At 43.4% G+C, this 17177-nt stretch overlaps 1 protein-coding gene across 1 annotated transcript in view; it reads left to right on the top strand.

Moving 5' to 3' along the window:
- The first annotated feature begins 629 nt into the window (after positions 1-629).
- The window catches only part of LOC121475341 (transmembrane protein 132D-like), a 225613-nt gene continuing 209065 nt past the window's right edge, over positions 630-17177 (top strand). Inside the window, exons 1-3 of the mRNA XM_041728537.1 lie at positions 630-774; positions 970-1036; positions 1151-1297. Of these exons, the coding sequence (XP_041584471.1) occupies positions 630-774; positions 970-1036; positions 1151-1297 (359 nt within the window). The remainder of the gene's footprint in view (positions 775-969; positions 1037-1150; positions 1298-17177) is intronic.

Genomic DNA, 17177 nt, shown 5'->3' with positions numbered 1-17177 from the left:
CCAGTTCATACATCAGACGGTGGGCGCTGCATTGCATTTTGTACTGTACACTCGCCATTCCATATGTTTTTCACTCGAAACTTCTTAGAGCAAAGAAGGGTTCTGCTGTGATATTCCCTTCCTCCTCCCTCATCAGCCTCCTGGGGAGGAACGAGGCCCCTCATATCTCGGTGAGGAGCCCCTGGTCATATCATTGTCCCTCTGCCATGGGCGACGAGGAAGGAATAAACAAATGGGTGGGAGGGTGACACACGCGTGGCAGACAAGACACGGGCTTCTGTAAATTTGTCTTTCTGTAGCTGACCAGTGTTGGGTAGCAGAGGATGTGAGTGGGATCAGAGTAAGTGGTTTCCATGGTTTCCATGGGTTTGAGTGATGCCAAGGGGAGTCCCGGGCATGGTTCGAGCTGCCTGGTGGTTCAGGGCCATGTGACACTTAGGGCACCTGCTCCTGAGTGTGTGGTGCCCAGGTCCTCAGCCGCTCAGTGCAAGCGGACCCCATAGGGCACGTGTGATACTTAACAGAGTTGAGGCTGTCACACCTGGGAAGAGTGCCTGGTATGTGGCGCACAGTTTCTAAGCAGCGGCCGTGACCGTGATGCTCAGGGTAGTGATGACAGTAAGGCCTGCATGGAGCGAGGGGCACGGGCAGGACTCAGGCCGGTCTGTTCAAGCCTCAGATCCTGTGTTCCTGGGGCTGTCCCTGGTCCCAAATCCGTGTGCGCTACAGCCCCTCATTCTACACTGAGAACACCGGGGGTAGCAGGTAGTCCAGGTGAGGCATCTGTCAGTGCCTGGCACAGAGGGGACGGTCTGTGAACACGCAGTGTCATTACTAACTTCACTCATACGGTTTTAATTCACTTCCCTTTCTTGTTTAGTCTTTATAGTATGGGGTCTTCAGGAAAGTCATTAAAAAAAAAAAAAAAACTGAAGCCATCCATGAGTGCAACTTTCTTTATGCCTGCAGACTGCCAGTGTGCTGCGGCCAGCTCCTCTGCCAAAGGTGGGAATAAGTGGGGCACCATTATCGCAAGGTGATGGCAAAGAGGTGATTAAACCCTGTTTCACACAAGCATGCGCCTACCCAGAACCAGGTATCCTGGGATTCCCCAGAGCCGTCTGAGCTGTGCACTCACTGTCTCTTACAGGGCCAAGGTGAAGAAGGGCGTGAGCATCGTGGGGGTGAGAGCCAGCAGCCCTTCCATTTGGGAGGTCACAGAGGGCACAGAGTACACTGGCAAGTACGCACCGGCCGTCATCGTTTGCCAGAAGAAATCTGCTAGCTCAGAAAACAGGTGAGTCCCAGCGGCCTTCAACATGTTCAGACTCGCTGTGACGGGGGCTCGTTTCCCCTACATTTGCTAACAGCCGTTCCCACTGTGGTTTGTATGTGGTGCCTGTATTCTGTGTTACTCGTACTTCTCGGGAAGATGGATGGAATCCGTCCCTTGGGAAGGGTGAGCTATTATTCACAGCAGACCTCCTTCACATTTTAGTGGAGCTCCGGGTCATCTGCGAGGACCACTCCTGCAGGTGGGATTTATGTACAGATGGTGCCGCACTGCCCCATGGCCTCCTCCTCGCCCGTCAGGGCAGCTCTGATAAAACAGCCTGTCCTGTGAGTGTCGCAACAACACTGTGTGTCTCTTGGCACCTGTGGAGTGTGTTCCACATTTGCCATGTAGGTGTCTGTGATTATATTTGTGTGCACGTGTTTCTGATGAACGGTAGACCGTCTACTGTGCAATTATGGGACATTGTGAGTCACTCTAGAGACAAATTAAAACTTGAATCTGAGTCTGATACCCACCAAATTAGAAACTGTCAACTCCCAGCGGGGCAGAGAGACTTGAAAACTCAGTGCTTCTTGATTTGTTTCTGTTTCCTGAAACCTCATTTGTGGTTCTCGAGAATTCCTAGTCTGGCCACATATTTTTGCCACTTTTAGGCTGGTTGCTTTTTTGCTCTTTATATTACAGAAAATTGAAAACAAACAAACAAACAAACAAACAAGCAGATTAATCCCAGGTATGTAACACATTATTTTTCGGTGTCAGATTATTAAACTCCATTGGTCAGTGTTTGGAAAAAATAAAAATTTCCCATTTACTTATTCTAATATTGAAGTCATGAATCTCAATGGACGCTTATGAGACTTTTTTTTGGTTCATTATCAGGGAGCATTTGATGCCAGTTTGGGGATAGTTTGACTTGGGATCCCTTGTGCGTTCCTTCTGGCTCACACTGGAGCACCAGGATTCGGGTTGTCAATTCTCGAGCTCTGGCTTGTGTCTCTTCTTTTGTGACCAGTGTCCTAAGAGTGTGTTTTGAAGATTTTCTTATAGAGTAGATGAGAAGACAAAGAAGAAATGTGTATCTGAGCTCTGCCCCAAATGTCTGTGTAGTAATAGGACGCCATATGGATTCACAGAGTGAACTTGCACATAACCACACGTCCAGATATGTCTGCACCGGCCATGGGATTTGGCAAGTTAGGTGCCACCTCAGTAAAGGTTTCTTCTGTGTTGTGAAGTTAGCACAAATAAGGAAGGAAGGATGGATGGATGCATGGATGGATACGTGATAGACAGGCAGGCAGGTAGATAATCTTTATCAGAAGAGGAGAGGAATTTGAGAGGAAGGATCTCGATCACTCTGTTCTGTTTTCTGCTTTTTTTCTTTCATTTCCTTGGGGGGGATATTATTAATAGTAGTAGTTGAAGTGTTTTCTATGAAATGTGAAGAAATATGAACCATTTTAAACTTTTATTTTGCTGGGGTTTTTTTTGTATTTTTTGTTTGTTTGTTTGTTTTGCTTTTGATTTTCTGGCTAAGCATTAGATCAGTTTGTCTTGGGCCCGGAGGAGAGGTAAGGAAACTTTCCGAGGGCGCCTCATCCCCATGTAAACTGATTTCCCATGGGTCAAGCAAAGGGCTTCCAAGGGGTGCTCGAACACTTCTTAGCGTCTGCAGAGCACATGGAAATGGAAACATAACAATGCATGGTGCTTGCCACTTCTCTTCTTTGATTTGTATCAGTATCTTCCTTAAGAAGCAAGTGCCCTGAGTGGAATATCAAGTTATTTCTTCAAAGCCCTGGTATCATATCACCATTCCCTATGGAGAACATGCCTTATCCTTTTTTATCTAAGATTTTATTTGTTTATTTGTGATAGACACACAGAGAGAGGTAGAGATATAGGCCGAGGGAGAAGCAGGCTCCCCACAGGGAGCCCGATGTGGGACTCGATCCCAGGACCCCAGGATCACACCCTGAGCTGAAGACAGATGCTCAACCACTGAGACACCCACGTGCCCCAACATGTCTTATGCTTTGTAGATCCTGATGGCTATTTTCTATTTTCCTGCTATTGGTCCAGATGATATTAAAAGCACACAGGCACACATGGCATACACATTTATGTATGTCTGTGTAGCTAATATGTGATATGTGATACACAGCATATTATGCATGTACATATACAACATGTGTTTGTTCTGAGATACATGCACATCTGTGTATAGATACATGTACATGTATTTAGTAGCACTACTATATAGAATGTATTTATTATATAGGTGTTTAAGTATGTGCATGCATGGACACACACATTGCCATGTGATTTATGTGTACTCACGTGCGTGGATATGGAGGTTATGGTTTTTTGGTTTTTTTGTTTTTTTTAAAGATTTATTTTTATTTTTTTTTAAATTTTTTATTTATGATAGTCACAGAGAGAGAGAGAGAGAGGCAGAGACATAGGCAGAGGGAGAAGCAGGCTCCATGCACCGGGAGCCCGATGTGGGATTCGATCCCAGGTCTCCAGGATCGCGCCCTGGGCCAAAGGCAGGCGCCAAACCGCTGTGCCACCCAGGGATCCCCGAGGTTATGGTTTTGGAATCCAGTTTTTAGGCCACAGCTAGGAGGCCTTTGCTTAATGAGGAAGCCTGGAAATGGGAGCTCTCTCAGTTGGTAACATGTGTCTCCCTGTTTGCAGCTATGGCTCCAGCCCCTATAGAGCAGCGTCTGGTGCACATGGGTTTCTCCAAAAATGTTTGTTTGCTGCAGTTCTAAAATTATACTTCATCTCTGTTACTGTATGCATTATGATGCAAACCATACATACTGAATCCCCTCCAAGACACCTGCTTAAAAAAGCAAGGCATATAACAGGGTGTATATATTGAAGCCCTGTTTGGGGGAAACCCAGAGAAAGGTACTTTCCTGAGCAGAGGGTCTGGCAACTGTGCTTTCTCCTGAGTGGCTGCCAGGAAGTTGAGGCAGAAGGCTGAGTGTAAGTTACCTTATATTGTGAACCATTTGGACTATGCATTTTTTTGCTTTGTGCATGTATTACCATTTAATAAAATGCATACAGATAAATTGACATTTTTTGAATATGATACATTCATTAATATATTCCATTTCTATCCTCACTTCAGAATGTTTCATTTCACTTCTGTCTGTACTATATTCAATGAAGAAACATCATGCTCCAGTATTTGGAGTAGTGAGTGGCCTGGGAGGTGATCTATTTCTCTTTATCTGAAGGATAATTGGAAAATGTATTACGGAGTGGGTATTTTAGCGTTAGGAGGTTTTGCTTCAGAAGTTGTCTTGCTTTATAAACTCTTCCCAGTCTCTTTGAATATTTTGTAGTTATTCTTAAAAGTCAGAATCAGATCATCAGAATTCAAAGAGGCAATCTTAATTAGCTTGATAGTCATGGATTTTGTATTGCTAATAATTCCCCATGGTTCACGAAGTTGTGTTAATGAAGTTAAGTCACTGTGACAGGTGTAATTTTATGGATTAAGGAGACACTTGTGGTAGTGATGAATTCAACAGGAGAGAGAGACGATCTCTCACCTGAGTTAAAATACATTCTTTCCTTTCTGGAAAAGTTTGTTGCTGAAAACCTTATCATCATAGTATTAACATATGAATGTCATTGCAGCTATGGGGGTCTCTTGACTAGAGGGTTGCCAGGAAATAGTATGGAACTATTGCTACTAGTAGTATTGCTACTACTAGTATTGCTACTAGTATTGCAACTAGTATGGGGCAGAAGAACTAATGCTCCATCCATCAGATTCCATTTTGCACTTTTAGAATCTTACTCACTACAGCACAATGGAAACTGAGACCAATGTATAACAAAAGCCATATATTTTTTATGTAAGTGCTCTTCTCTGCATAGATGAGTGTTTTCCAAAGTCTGCCACTGTTGCTATGTAAATGATATTAGGCGGTAACATAGATGTGGGTTTGAATAAATTTGAATGACAGAAGCTCCCATGGTTTTCTGTTCTCCAGCAAGACTTCTAATGGAAGCATTCATCTACCTTGTCCTAACAGCATCTCTCCTTTGCCAGCAGATCCTAGACAGGCAAGAGTACACAGCTAGAATTTAATTTTTTCAGAATTATCATCTCCTTATTATATATGACACTGGTGTTATGCTTATCATAGTAGTATGTCTTGCTTTGAAATGTATATGAAGGACATGAACTGCAATAAAAATAATTGATATTTCAAATATAGACAGATACGATTAAAGTCATGAATGTATATTCAAAGTGACAATATTCTGGCATCAATAAGTATATCTCAAATTATATTTGTTAGGATTACTTGATTATTTAATTTTTAATGCAAATAAAAGTTATGGAAGACAGAATTTTATTTCTCTGTCACCCCGAAGAAGCCTGCAGTAAGCAGGCCAGGGCTGGTACGTCAACTCTCCAATACCATCAGGGTCCCAGGCACTTGTCTTTCTTTTCCTTTTATAAAAGAATTTATTTGAGAGAGAGAGAGAGAGAGAGAGAGAGAGAGAGAGAGAGAGAAAGTGAGCAAGCGAAAGAACACAGCAAGGGAAGGAGCAGAAACAGAGGGAGAAGCAGACTCCCCGTTCGTTGATCAGGGAACCCAATGTGAAGCTCGATGAGATCATGACCTAAGCTGAAGGCAGATGCTCAAACAACTGAGCCATCCAGGTGCCCCAACTCCTGTCTTTATTGCACAGCATTCCAGTTCAGGGCTTCCATTCTCATGGACTAAGATGACGATCATGCCATCTGCCCCGTGGAAAAGATTTTCTCAGCTGGGTCAGCTCTCTTTCAGCAACTTTCCTGGAAACCATGCCAAACCCTGGTTTCCTTTTACATCTCCTTGGCTAGGACTTAACCAAGTGGCTGCACCAGACAGACAATGGTATGTTCAACTCAGAATCATTTTTTTGCTCCAGAGACAGAAGAATAGATGGCATGGGTCAGGCAGCCCAAATCTTCTTTCTCAGCAATTTGTAAAGGGCAGTTGTTGTGAGACTTCCAATAGGTTGAAAGTGCCTATGGTACCTGGTGATCACCTTCACAAGTGCATGGTTCCTGGTGATCACCTTCACTCTGTCAGGCATGAATGGAGGTTTCTAGAGAAGTATAAAGGAAGAATATGAGAAAGTGAGTTAGGGCAGCATTTGTTAGGTGCAGATGGGAATGAACTGAAGGAGGGTGCCAAATGGCTGGTCCCAAGCGCACATAGAGAGAGAGAGAGAGCTGGAATGTGAGTGGAGACGCAGGCCCGAAACACCAGGATGGCATCTTGATAGGGCAGGCGGTACACAGGTGCCTATGAACATGTTGAGCCACAGGCCTCCTCGCTGGAGCAGGCAGGGTCTCCATGGCGGGGGCATACCCAAAGATGGATGGGGGCATCACTCTGAGAATGAACTTGGGGAAACCCTTGAAAGTGAGAGACAAAGACAGAGCTGCCTGCATGATACAGAGATGGTTTGTGACACTGATCAGTGTTCTCAGACTCATGTCCTGAAGATCCAGCCTCAAGGACAGGAAGCCATAAGATTAGGAGGACAAAGAGAAGCTGAAACCCTGTGGCTGTCAGGGTTGGTGCTGCAGAAATTCAGATCAGCACAGTTGGGCAAAACCTTCAGGAAAAAGAAACTTCAGAAGTGGAAGTGATGAGAGACTCCTGAAAACCAGCCAACCAAGAGTATAAACACGGCCACAGGAACAGGAGAGCGAACCTAGTTACCATGAGGTCCAGCACTAATAGTTATACACTCGGGGGGCCGGAAGGCAAACATTTGCACAAAAACTGTTGCACAAACTCTCACACCAGCAGCACCCACCACAGGTGAAAGGTGAATGGATAAACCATGTGGTGTGCCCACCCAAGGGGACATTGCCTGCAGTTACCCGGAGAGAAGTGTTGACCCACCTACAACATGGACCAGCTTTGAGGATGCCACACCATGTGACACAAACCATTTAGATGACATGTCCCAAGTGGGCCAGTTCCTAGATCTGCATCTAAGCAGCTCAGGGGCTGCCTGGGGATTGGGGGCTGAGCCTGATTGCTGGTGGATATGTGTTTCTTTTGGAATCAATAACCGGATCCTGCAGGTAGGTAGTGGGGGATGCTTGGACCATGCTGTGAAAAAACTAAAAGCCACTCACTTGTATACTTTAAAAATGGTGACTTTGACAACGTATGTACTATATCTTACTAAATGTATTATAGAAGTAAATTAAAAAGAGCTTAGAAGATAATGTTTCTAAATAAATAGAGGGCAGCAAAAATTGAAACGGGTTCAATCAGAATGTTGACCGTGTTCGTCCCCAGTTGGTGATGTTACACGTGACCCATGATTTCCCCATTGTTTGCTCAAGGTGTGTTTCTGAAAATTCCCATAATGAACATGGATTGTTTTGAATTAGGAAAACATAAGATAGGGAAAACAGGAAAAAATGAAGCTGTAATGCACTGTGGCAGTTGTTTAACAGAGGCGTGGATGTTTGTCCTTGTCATTGCTGAATGGAATACGGACTCTTTTGGGATGCTGTGTCCATCTGCCAGGTTGCCCAGATTTGAAGCGAGAAAGATCTGGCCTCTTTGTTTTCAGGTAATAATTACTTGTGATAGAGATCTTATAGATTGAAAATGTTCCGTGTGGCTTTAAAAACCAAAGTGTTGGCAGCCCGGGTGGCTCAGCAGATTAACGCCTGTCTTCAGCCCAGGGTGTGATCCTGGAGACCCGGGATCGAATCCCACGTTCAGGCTCCCTGCATGGAGCCTGCTTCTCCCTCTGCCTGTGTCTGTGCCCCTCTCTCTGTGTCTCTCATGAATAAATAAATAAAATCTTAAAAAAAAAAAAAACAAAGTGTTAACAATTTACACTTTGCTGCTGCTCGGCTCTACCAAGATGACAAACCAAGTGATGGAAAAAGAAAAATCTTGAGGTTTTTTTTTAATGTAATGATTTGATTAGATATATTTTTTCAGCAAGACAATTCAACTCTTTTGAGGTATAGAACCCAAGTTTAACAACAACAAAGCCAGAGACCGTGATATAAGGTTGTCAGAATGGTACGTTTTTCCTGTGTGATTTGTTTGATGCCCTAAATGGTGGCAACATCCTTATCATTGACTTAGGGATTATGATATGTATAAATATTATCATTTGGATGATAATTCCTTTCCAAAGGGTAGAAGAGCATGGGCGTCAGAGTCAGGAAATCGGGTATGTATTTCCCATTTTATCTTGGCCAGGTCATGTGCCAGACAGGTAATAAGAGGTAAAGCATCCTCTTCTGTAATATCAGCAACGGGAGGTCAGCTTTTGCTGACCTCTTGTGAGCATCTCATATAATCCTGCGTGTGAACACGCTGAAATTATCAAGAGCACCATGCTAAGAGAAACATCTATTAATTGTTTTCAGATTGTTAAAATGGTGTGTAATACAGGGAGCCTGCATACCAAGTTCCCCTAGATTGTGGAGAATTATATTTTATTTCCATACTCTAAATGAAAATTTCCTGGAGGACGAGATGAATTACGTTAGTTGGATGTGGAGGTTTTATCAAGTGTTGGGTCTGAATTTAGAACCTGTCAGAAGTATTTCCATTCAAGTATGTTTTAATAACTTCTGCATTAGGGATACAACAAACCGAGGTATTGTTTCCAATATCATTTCTTCTAATCGTATTGTGGGGGGGGGGGAGAAGATGCACATAATAAAATGTTTTCCTGAGAATGAGGAAGCACAAGGGATGCTTATACTCTCTGTGCTGAAAGAATTATAAAATACTTCATCCACTTTGGAGAGATATCTGTCAGTATCTGGCTAATAACATTTAAGACGTACATCCGTATAACCCTAAAATTGCATTTCTGAATACATCTAGTCCAGATTAAAGCTTGATTATGGACATGGAGAGATGTATACAATGGCATTCGTTGCTGCATCTTTAAAAATAGCTGAGGGCCACAACCAAACTAAATATTCATCAAGGGGTGAACTGATTTTTTTTAAAAAATGCTACATTCATACGGTGGAATCCTATTCTGCCATTGTGAGAAGCAGCTGCGAGCTAGTTATTATTTTTTTAAGATTTTGTTTATTTATATGAGAGAGAGCGAGAGAGAGCAAGTGGGGGGAGGAGCAGAGGGAGAGGGAGACAAGCAGACTCCCTACTAGGCCCAGAGCTCACTGCTGACCGATCCCACGACCCTGAGATCACAACCTGAGCTGAAATCAAGAGTGAGATGCTCACCTAACCAACTGCGCCCCCAGGCACCCCTAGATCTAGTTACCAATGTACGTCAGCCTCCGATTGACCTGAACATCCAATGTTGTGCGGAGCAGGAAGTTGGAATACTGTGTCCGATGCTGTCTCTCAAGTACTTACAAAAGAGCCCCGTGGACATGTGTTGTTTTTGAGGGCAACACTGAGTTAATGTAGACAGAGGCAGGATGGGACATCGCAGCTCCTGGAAAGGCCGGCCCCGAGCGCGTGCCTCGGAGGAAGGAAGGTGTGTGCGATGCTGGCGGGCAGCGTGGAGGAGGTGGCTCTGGGATTGGCCGGAGACCGTGCTGCCTTCTGCCCCAGGACGTGGACGCTTCCCTGAGCAACATACCGACTATGGCAGGTGGCGTGATAATTCAGGCATATGGTGTTACCGTTAAGGGAAAATTATGAGCCCAATTCTCTGTGAAATTATACCTCAGGCTGACTCATTTACCATTTCCTGATGCCCACCCAATCCCGTTATGTGGAAGTGCAGGGAAGTGTGAGCTTTGCCTTAATTTACCTTTGTGTTGCTTTGCTTTTATTACACCCATATATTTGATATTTAATATCTCCCGTTTCCAAGTAGAGCACCAAGTTTGGAATTAAATTATTTAACACCCCCTTTCAGCGGGTGACAGCAGTGCTTTAGTGCCACTCGTCCTTCCTTGCACAAGCTGCCTTGACTTTCGTTAGGACCTCTGGGGCACGTGGGACTCAGGGGCCCGCTGCTCCAGCTGCAAAGCTAACGATTGCGGCGTGACTAATAACCTCATCGCAGCAGGGATTGTATCATGCCGCTCGCTGGCGTTTATCACCGTGCTCTGTACACGCCAGTGCCATGGATCACGGCTGATGTCCGGTTGCTGGCCACTTGTGATTTCACCGGGGACCCACTCCACCCTGCGACAAGGAAGGAGAAGCTCCTCATTCATATCACTTGTGATTCCAATGAATGAGGAGCTTCTCCTTCCTCGACGCAGGCATATCTGACGGGACACCTAACAGCCATCTAGAAAACTGGGGCCTGCTCTTTGGCTTTGTATAAATTTCTGAACTGGAAACTGCGTGTGAAGTGAATGTGTGTGTGCATGCGGGTGTGTGCATAAGAGTCCTACGGGGAAAAATAGGTCTATGTCTGTATCCGTATCTATGTATCTGTGTCTCATCTATATCTGTATCCATATCTGTATCTTGTCTCTATCTTGTCTATATTTATAGTTGTACAAATGAGTAATATGGATATATGCATAATGTAAAATATAATTTTTTAAACTTGCTTTAATTTGAGTCATGAGTATCTGCAGTCATACTTGTTTTGACGAGTGTTCATTGTAAAACGGGTACATAGATCCCTGCATACCTTAGATGTTTTTGACGGTGAGGGAGAAGTTCTTGGGGAAAGCCAGCCTTTTGATCACTTAGCTGTCTGGGTTGCTCTGGTCCTCTGATCTCTGCCTTCATACACTGTGACAGTGCTTTACCGTGAGTACCTGCAAACATCCCGAAATCTCCACATTTCCGCAGTGTGCTTAGCTTCATAGAACAAATGCTGTGTTTGGATTATCTGTTTCTTGAAGGCCTGGGGAACAGTTGAGAAAGATAATAGTATTTCATGGAATGTTAAAAAAAGAAACAAAAGAAGAATTATAGGATCCATCCAAAGTAGCTTTATTTATAATCCAACTGTGAAAAATATCATCTTGTTTCTTAGGGTCTAAAAATTTCATTCTGGTTATTGTTCTCTTGGACAGGATGGCTTATTTTATTTTTAAATGTACATGCTTTGGATTTTCTATCATTTCTAAAAGTGCCTTTCTTCTGACAGCTCTTCGCTTCGGTGCTGTGAGCCAATTAGTTCAAGAAGTTTCCGCGGTGACTTGCTAGCCTTTATCTCTTGTGATTAATTTTGTCGTCACTTAGCCTGGTGTAGCTTCTCTTCTTAGACATATTGGGAGAAGGTAGCAAGAAAGTAATGGAAGTTAGTATTCTTACTTTTGCTTTTCTTTTCTTTTAGAGCTTTGGAATTCTAAATTACATGCCATAAAATTCACCCAGTCATTAGAAATGACAAATACCCACCATTTGCTTCAACGTGGATGGAACTGGAGGGTATTATGCTGAGTGAAATGAGTCAATCGGAGAAGGACAAACATTATATGGTCTCATTCATTTGGGGAATATAAATAATAGTGAAAGGGAATAGAGGGGAAGAGAGAAGAAATGGGTGGAAATATCAGAAAGGGAAACCGAACATGAAGACTCTTAACTCTGGGAAACGAACTAGGGGTGGTGGAAGGGGAGGGGGATGGGGGGTGGGGGTGACTGGGTGACGGGTACTGAGGGGGGCACTTGACCGGATGAACACTGGGTGTTATTCTGTATGTTGGCAAATTGAACACCAATAAAAAATAAATTTTATTATTAAAAAAAAGGAAATACTAAAAAAAAAAATTCACTCATGTAAAGTATGCAGTTACATGAGTTTTAGAAAACTTCAACCATCACCACAATCCAGTATTAGAGCACTTCCATTACCAAGAAAGTCCTTTTTTTTTTTACTCATCTGCTATGAATTCCCACCTCCCCAATTCCAAGTGATCACCTGTAATCTTTTCTGTCTCCCATAATACTGCATTTTCCATAAAAGCCCCAATTAGAAACAATCCAAATGTCAATCAACTGGTGAAGGACTAGAAAATTGAGCTACACCTTAGCAGTGGAATAGTATGCAGCGATGAAGAAGACCCCATGTGTGTGAGTGGGTATGCTGAAACCTCCGCGGCATGCTGCTGGGGTGAGAGCCCAGAGACAGGAGATGGCGTGCTCTGTCCTCCATGTATATGCAATTTCTAGACTTCATTTTATGGTAGTTCATTTTTAGCTTCTCATTGGGATCCACCAAGTTAGCATCAGATTACTTTATTGCTCCCTGAATTACTATTTTATTTTCCTCTTTATATGTGAATTTGCTCTTTTATGAGATCGCAGAACTTTTTCTCAGTGAAATCTTAATCTTAGTATAAATGCTCAGTGATCAGCATCAAGGAAGTGATGCAGTGTCCAGCCAGCCGTTCTAACCGCTGGCAGCACTAAGAGTTCTTTCATCTCACTGTTTTGAAGAGATTCAGCTCATTGAACTGAAGATTCCAATCAATAAATGCAGATCCTTCATCTTTGTCACAAAGATAGATCTAATTTTTATACCATAGAAATAAGATGTATGACCAACCCCATTAGAAGGTCATGGGCTCTCAACTACAATCTGAATTCTAAAATACTCTGGAGAGGAAAAAAAATGGATTTTTCAGTTGTGGACAGATGTCAGGATCAGTTTCAAGATGTATAGCAATCATTTGGGACCCCCTTAATGTGAGCAGGTGTTTTTCCACTCGGTTGACATCAGCATTAGTCATTGGGATGGTCTCTCTGTAACTGCTTAGCATCATCCCTGTGTAACTTTCGGAGTCTGAGATGCTTGCTGGACATGGTTTGATTACCTGTTCCTGGATGCCAATGGAACATGGATGAGAACGGTATTTTGCTGAGTGTGCAGGTGCTCATTACAACAGATCCTCATGGAGAAAACCAGCATGGAGCCCTCAGAAAGGGATGCGATGGTGCGAGTGTCCCAGGGCTGCATGGGATGGGTGGGTGGGTGTCAAATGCTAGGAGCACCGTGGCACAGATTTGAGAGGTGGGATGTCATAGGTACGTGCGACTTGGCGGTTGTGGGCATAGAGGCTGCTTTCCCATGAAATCATTAAAAGGGAGGCATGGGAGATTTAAAATCATTGAAGCCAGCCCACATTTCCCAAGGCTCCAGCAATAGCACGATGTGTGTATAGCGCACCCCTTCCCATCTCACCTGCTGGATGGCCCACTTGCTCCTTGAACTCTGAGCACTCTCAAACAGAAGCAAATTTGCTCAGAATGAGTTTATCTGACCCGCAGTGGGAACGAGGATCGCGGGGGTGCCGAAGGTAGCTGTGACATCCAGTGAGTGAGGCCAATACTGGGGAATTCTAGGGAGAGGCTGCTGCTTGCACCTGGCTGAGTGCTGCCTCATCTGTGTTGCTGGGGACTGATGGCAGATCGTACAAGAGCTTAGGGGGTTGTGCACCAGGCTGAGCCTGTCTGCGGAAGGTGATCCAAAGGGCTGAAAGACAGAAGAGTGGTAAGTGGTCCACCACATTGTATTGAATTGGGTACAGCCTGAGGCTGTCCTCCTGTGCGGCCTTGGTGTCACCTGGCCCACATTCCTGGAGTCCTTCAGAATGTGTGGCATGTCTTACATGTCTTCTCTTTGTTGTCTTCTGACTGTTCCCCAAGCTGCTGCCAAAGTGAAGGTCCACATCCCTTTTGGTGCCATGGACTGCATTGGTGGCTCCCTAATGCCTGCGAATCTTCTTAGAATACTGTTTTTAATTTCATAGAATCAAACTCATAGCAGTGCCAAGGAGGGTGATTATATTGAAACATGGTTAAAAAAAATATTTTTGGTGATGCAGTAGATGCACTCCCTTAATAAACCCTGCGAATGAAGCCGAGGAGTACATCTCATAGCCACTGCGATTTCAAACAAGTGTGAAGAGCAGAATATATTTTGAAGTATCTATTGAAAATGCAAGATGACATAAAGATCACTGCCATATCAGCTTGTGAAAAGTCACCGTCCTTGCTGCTCTGGCTCTTGCCTACGTTCATTATTTGAGGGTATGCTAAATTTTCAGTTCAAGGCTAAAAAAAAAATTATAAAAATGTATTTTCCCCATCCAGGTTTACAGACCCCTGAATTCCATCTCCTTGGGCCCCAGATTGATGACTCTTCCTTAAAACAAGTTCAGATTCCTTAGAAAGGGATTAGACATATTAAAGAACAAAATATTTTTTAACATATACAGCCCATACCCCTTATGCAGCAGTTGGAAAAAGTAGATTATATTACAGCTTCCAGTAAATATAATTATAAACAACAGAAAATCTTCATGGAATGTCCCATATAGGAAAGTAATTGATCTGGGGGACCTGGGTGGCTCAGTTGGTGAAGTATCTGCCTTCGGCCCAGGTTGGGCTCCCTGCTCAGCAGAAGAGTCTGCTTCTCCCCCTCCCTCTGCCTCTCCCCCTACTTGTGTGCACATACTCTCTCTGCCAAAGAAATAAATAAATCTTTTTATTTATTTTATTTTTTAAAGATTTTATTCATTTATTCATGAAAGACACAGAGAAGAGAGAGGCAGAGACACAAGCAGAGGGAGAAGCAGGTTCCATGCAGGGACCCTGATGTGGGATTTAATCCCAGGACTCCAGGATCATGCCCTGGGCCGAAGGCAGGCACCAAACCGCTGAGCCACCCAGGGATCCCACAAAATCTTTTTAAAAAGGCAGTAGATTGGGACACCTGGGTGGCTCAGTGGTTGAGCATCTGCCTTTGGCTCAGGGCATGATCCCAGAGTCCTGGGATCGAGTCCCACATCAGGATGTTTGCAGGAAGCCTGCTTCTCCTTCTACCTATGTCTCTGCCCCTCCTCTCTGTGTCTCTCATGAATAAAAAATAAATAAATAAATAAATAAACAAACAAACAAATAAATAAATAAAATCTTTTTTTAAAAAAGGCAGTAGATCTATTTGTGTGCCAAGACTTGTTAAAATGTTTAATCGCCCTTTGGTCCTGTATTCTAGGAACCAATCCTAAATAGGTAATCAGAGTAAGATGTATAGGCATGGTTTTCACATTTTAATTAATAACAAAAATTTGGAATCTGCTAACTAGATAAGGATAGAGGAATGATTGAGTGGCTTTAGCATATTCACATAGCAAAATGTAATCAGGCCAATGAAATGGTGTTTATTGGCATTAAGAAAGTGCTCTTAATTATCTGGTATGTATACATACACATACAGCATAGTCAAAAGGCTAAAGGTGAAATGTGACAAAATTCAGTAACAATGAGATTGGAGGTGATATTTATTTTGTCCTGAATTCAAGCCCTAAACTTTTTTGAGAACCTACCGTGTGCCAGGTACTCCTTTGATTAAGAGCTCGATGTCATGTGTTATGTCTATTCTTAGGGACTCACAACCCTGATCTTATATTCATTGACATTTGCCTGCCTTTACAATAAGCTTGCATTGGTTTTGTTGATTACAAAAATATCCAGGGGCTTTGTTTCTTTTATTGTTATTACAGACTTGCCTTAAGAGAAATGTACGCATTTCCTTCAAGAGTGAAATCAGGGTTGACATAAAGGGAACAGTCCAAGCATTGGTGAAAGTGTTGACTCTTGTCGGAAAAAGACTTATCTTCAGGAAGGAGACTGTATTCTGATCATCTCAGTGATTACATATGTTGTTCATTTTTTGTGTTTACATTTAAGGACACAATACTAAATTCTCTTTGGCTTGCAAGAATGAAAATACCTGCAATGCTTATGAGATATAACATGCATTGATTATCTTTTAGCAAGATAAATTAAAATCAATTTATTCTGTTAAATAACAGTCCTAGAACATACATTAAAATCATGTAACAACAAAGGAAATCAACTAGTTTTGATGCCATTGATAGCAACAGAGGTTGAATTTTTCTTTTCAAAGCATAAATATCGTCCAAAAAAATCCAATCATAATTTCCCCCTGTTCTTTATTCAACCATGCCAGCCACAGAGAAAACTGCCTCCAAACTAATTTCAGAGTGACCTTGTGATGGGGTTGTGAGCCTAAGAAATTGTAGCAGGAGCCTCAGGCAGGATTTATGAGAAGATGTGAATTGGATTTTGCGTGGGGAAGGGAAATTTCATTTAGTATTTATTGTCAAGCGCTATTTTAACACAGGGCAATGGGATGGCTTGACACCCCTGAGGACAGTTCTGAGCCCTGTGCGAGCCATGGGTGGTGGGCATGTGCTGTCCCTGGAAACATCAGACACAGCAGTCGGCTCAGCATCCTCCAAACCTAATGGCCAGACCTGTGTCACTCGCCTCTGTTGTCTGCCCATTCCAGAACCTCAGGGAAATTTCTTTCCCCTGGAGGGCAATGTCTACTTCTAGACACCTACACACAGTAATGTGACTACAAAATCTTGCATTGGATAAGAAACCAATATGCACCAACCTCTCCTAGGTGTTTTACCTGTAACCACTCTAAACTCAGCAGTTCATTCTCCTAACATAAAAGGCAGAGTTCACTCCCATCGTGTGGACCATGAAACAGACACCCAGTCAAAGGCAGGTAACATAAATTATTCCCTGTGATGGGATGAATGATGCCTCTTTCCCCTTCTCAAAATATGTGTCTGTCATAGCTCCTGGGACCTGTGAATGTGTGACAGGGTCTTGAGAGGGGGAAACGACTAACTTGGATTGTCCTGGTAGTCTCAATATAAAGAGGACCTAATGGTCCTTGTAAGGTTTGAATACAATGGGATCTGAGATCTGTTGGGATCAGAAAGGGGGACAAGGAGCCAAGGAGAGCAGGCCACCTCTGAAAGCTGATGACACAGGGCAGTGAGTTCTCCCCTGGTGTCCTCACAAAAACCAGCCCTGCTAGTGCCTCGGCTCTAGGCTCCTGTCTTCTGGGACCAGAA

Source organism: Vulpes lagopus, chromosome 14 (genome assembly GCF_018345385.1).
Source record: "Vulpes lagopus strain Blue_001 chromosome 14, ASM1834538v1, whole genome shotgun sequence".
Taxonomy (NCBI): domain Eukaryota; kingdom Metazoa; phylum Chordata; class Mammalia; order Carnivora; family Canidae; genus Vulpes; species Vulpes lagopus.
The sequence above is the reverse complement of the archived record's forward strand: the minus strand, read 5'-3'. Positions and strand labels throughout refer to the sequence as shown.